General features: G+C 49.7%; 1 protein-coding gene across 1 annotated transcript; it reads left to right on the top strand.

The window, feature by feature from the left end:
- Window positions 1-1,600: 1,600 nt before the first annotated feature.
- On the top strand, window positions 1,601-2,325 carry LOC117441768 (REST corepressor 1-like; the record flags this gene model as incomplete). Its single annotated transcript, XM_034077786.2, has 3 exons — window positions 1,601-1,658; window positions 1,742-1,998; window positions 2,077-2,325. Coding segments are annotated over 3 exons (348 nt in total), but the record flags the coding sequence as incomplete, so codon positions are not given.
- Window positions 2,326-2,596: the final 271 nt, after the last annotated feature.

Below are 2,596 nucleotides of genomic sequence, written 5' to 3'. Positions count from 1 at the left end.
TAGGGATAGATGTTGGGGATAGACGATAGGGACAGACGATAGGGATAGATGTTGGGGATAGACGATAGGGACAGACGATAGGGATAGATGTTGGGGATAGACGATAGGGACAGACGATAGGGATAGATGTTGGGGATAGACGATAGGGACAGACGATAGGGTTAGACGTTAGGGACAGACGTTAGGGACAGACGTTAGGGATAAACGATAGCGACAGACATTAGGGACAGACGATAGGGTTAGACGTTAGGGACAGACGTTAGGGACAGACGATAGGGATAAACGATAGCGACAGACGATAGGGACAGACGATAGGGACAGACGATAGGGACAGACGTTAGGGATAAACGATAGGGATAAACGATAGCGACAGACATTAGGGACAGACGATAGGGACAGACGATAGGGATAAACGATAGCGACAAACATTAGGGACAGTCGATAGACGATAGGGATAGACGATAGGGACAGACGATAGATAGGGATAGACGATAGACGATAGGGATAGACGATAGGGATAGACGATAGGGATAGACGATAGGGATAGACGATAGGGATAGACGATAGGGATAGACGATAGGGACAGACGATAGGGATAGACGATAGGGATAGACGATAGGGATAGACGATAGGGACAGACGATAGACGATAGGGACAAACGATAGGGACAAACGATAGGGACAAACGATAGGGATAGACGATAGGGACAAACGATAGGGACAAACGATAGGGACAGTCGATAGACGATAGGGACAAACGATAGGGATAGACGATAGGGATAGATGATAGGGATAGACGATAGGGATAGACGATAGGGATAGACGATAGACGATAGGGACAGACGATAGGGATAGACGATAGGGATAGACGATAGGGACAGACGATAGGGATAGACGATAGGGACAGACGATAGATAGGGATAGACGATAGGGATAGACGATAGGGATAGACGATAGGGACAGACGATAGGGACAGACGATAGGGACAAACGATAGGGACAGACGATAGGGACAGACGATAGGGACAAACGATAGGGATAGACGATAGACGATAGGGACAGACGATAGGGATAGACGATAGGGACAGACGATAGGGACAGACGATAGGGACAAACGATAGGGACAAACGATAGGGACAGTCGATAGACGATAGGGACAGACGATAGGGATAGACGATAGGGTCAGACGATAGGGACAGACGATAGGGACAGACGATAGGGACAAACGATAGGGACAGACGATAGGGACAGACGATAGGGACAAACGATAGGGACAGTCGATAGACGATAGGGACAGGCGATAGGGATAGACGATAGGGACAGACGATAGGGACAGACGATAGGGACAAACGATAGGGACAAACGATAGGGATAGACGATAGACGATAGGGACAGACGATAGGGATAGACGATAGGGACAGACGATAGGGACAGACGATAGGGATAGATTTTTTGACTATTCCACTGCAACCCAGCTGTTCAGAGGTCAGCTGATCAGAGGTCAGCTGATCAGAGGTCAGCTGATCAGAGGTCAGCTGATCAGACCCAGACCAGGTTTCTGTAGAGTAGAAACAGCTGTTCATGTTGTTGTTGTTGTTTCAGGTGAATCAGAAGTTTAACACCCGCTGGACGACGGAGGAGCAGCTGCTCGCAGTTCAAGGTAACACCTGGAACACCTGTACTGATTAACCCTCTCCCTCAGTGATTGGTCAGTGACCCTCTTTCTTGTCCAATCACACACAGCCATCAGGAAGTATGGGCGGGACTTCCAGGCCATCTCCGATGTGATTGGAAACAAGTCGGTGGTGCAGGTGAAGAACTTCCTGGTGAACTACAGACGGAGGTTCAACCTGGACGAGGTTCTGCAGGAGTGGGAGGCGGAGCATGGGCTGGAGGGGGGCGTGGTTGATGGGGGCGTGGCCGATGGGGGCGGGGCCGAGGAGGAGGACAAGATGGAGGAGAGTCCTGCTGAGGATGAGGAGGTCGCTGACACAAAGCAGGTTAGACTACATATCCCAGAATCCTCAGAGGTTAAAGACATATACTCTGCTGGTTCCTAATGCGTCTCTTCTCCTCAGGACTCCGACTCCCAGAAGCCCCTGGCCTCGTGACTCTGACTCCGCCCCTCATTTTATTTTATATACATTTCGTCTCCTGTATTTAATTAGTTTTATTTTATACTTGATGCTGCAGTTATTGGTCAGGTGGGAGGTTACCTGTCGTCTCTCTGTGGACCAATCAGAAACCGGACCTGTCACTCGGAGTGGGCGTGGCCTGATTTTAATCTGTCTGTGTGTGTGTGTGTGTGTGTGTGTGTGTGTGTGTGGGGGGGGGGGGGGGGGGGTTGGTCACTCAGGGCAGGAACATAAAACCAAAGTTCAATAAAATAATTTCCTTCTTCTTCTGCAGTTTCTGCTCTTCCTTCACGCATCACTACATAAACATCAATATGTGGTTTTAAGCTGACTTCTCCAACAATGACAGAAGGAGAGACTGACCACCTCCTGCTGGGGAGAGAGAGAGAGAGAGACTGATCTGCTGGGGAGGGAGAGAGAGAGAGAGAGGGAGACTGACCTCCTGCTGGGTAGAGAGAGAGAG

The sequence above is a fragment of the Pseudochaenichthys georgianus genome, unplaced genomic scaffold (genome assembly GCF_902827115.2).
Source record: "Pseudochaenichthys georgianus unplaced genomic scaffold, fPseGeo1.2 scaffold_1974_arrow_ctg1, whole genome shotgun sequence".
In the NCBI taxonomy this organism is placed as follows: domain Eukaryota; kingdom Metazoa; phylum Chordata; class Actinopteri; order Perciformes; family Channichthyidae; genus Pseudochaenichthys; species Pseudochaenichthys georgianus.
The sequence above is the reverse complement of the archived record's forward strand: the minus strand, read 5'-3'. Positions and strand labels throughout refer to the sequence as shown.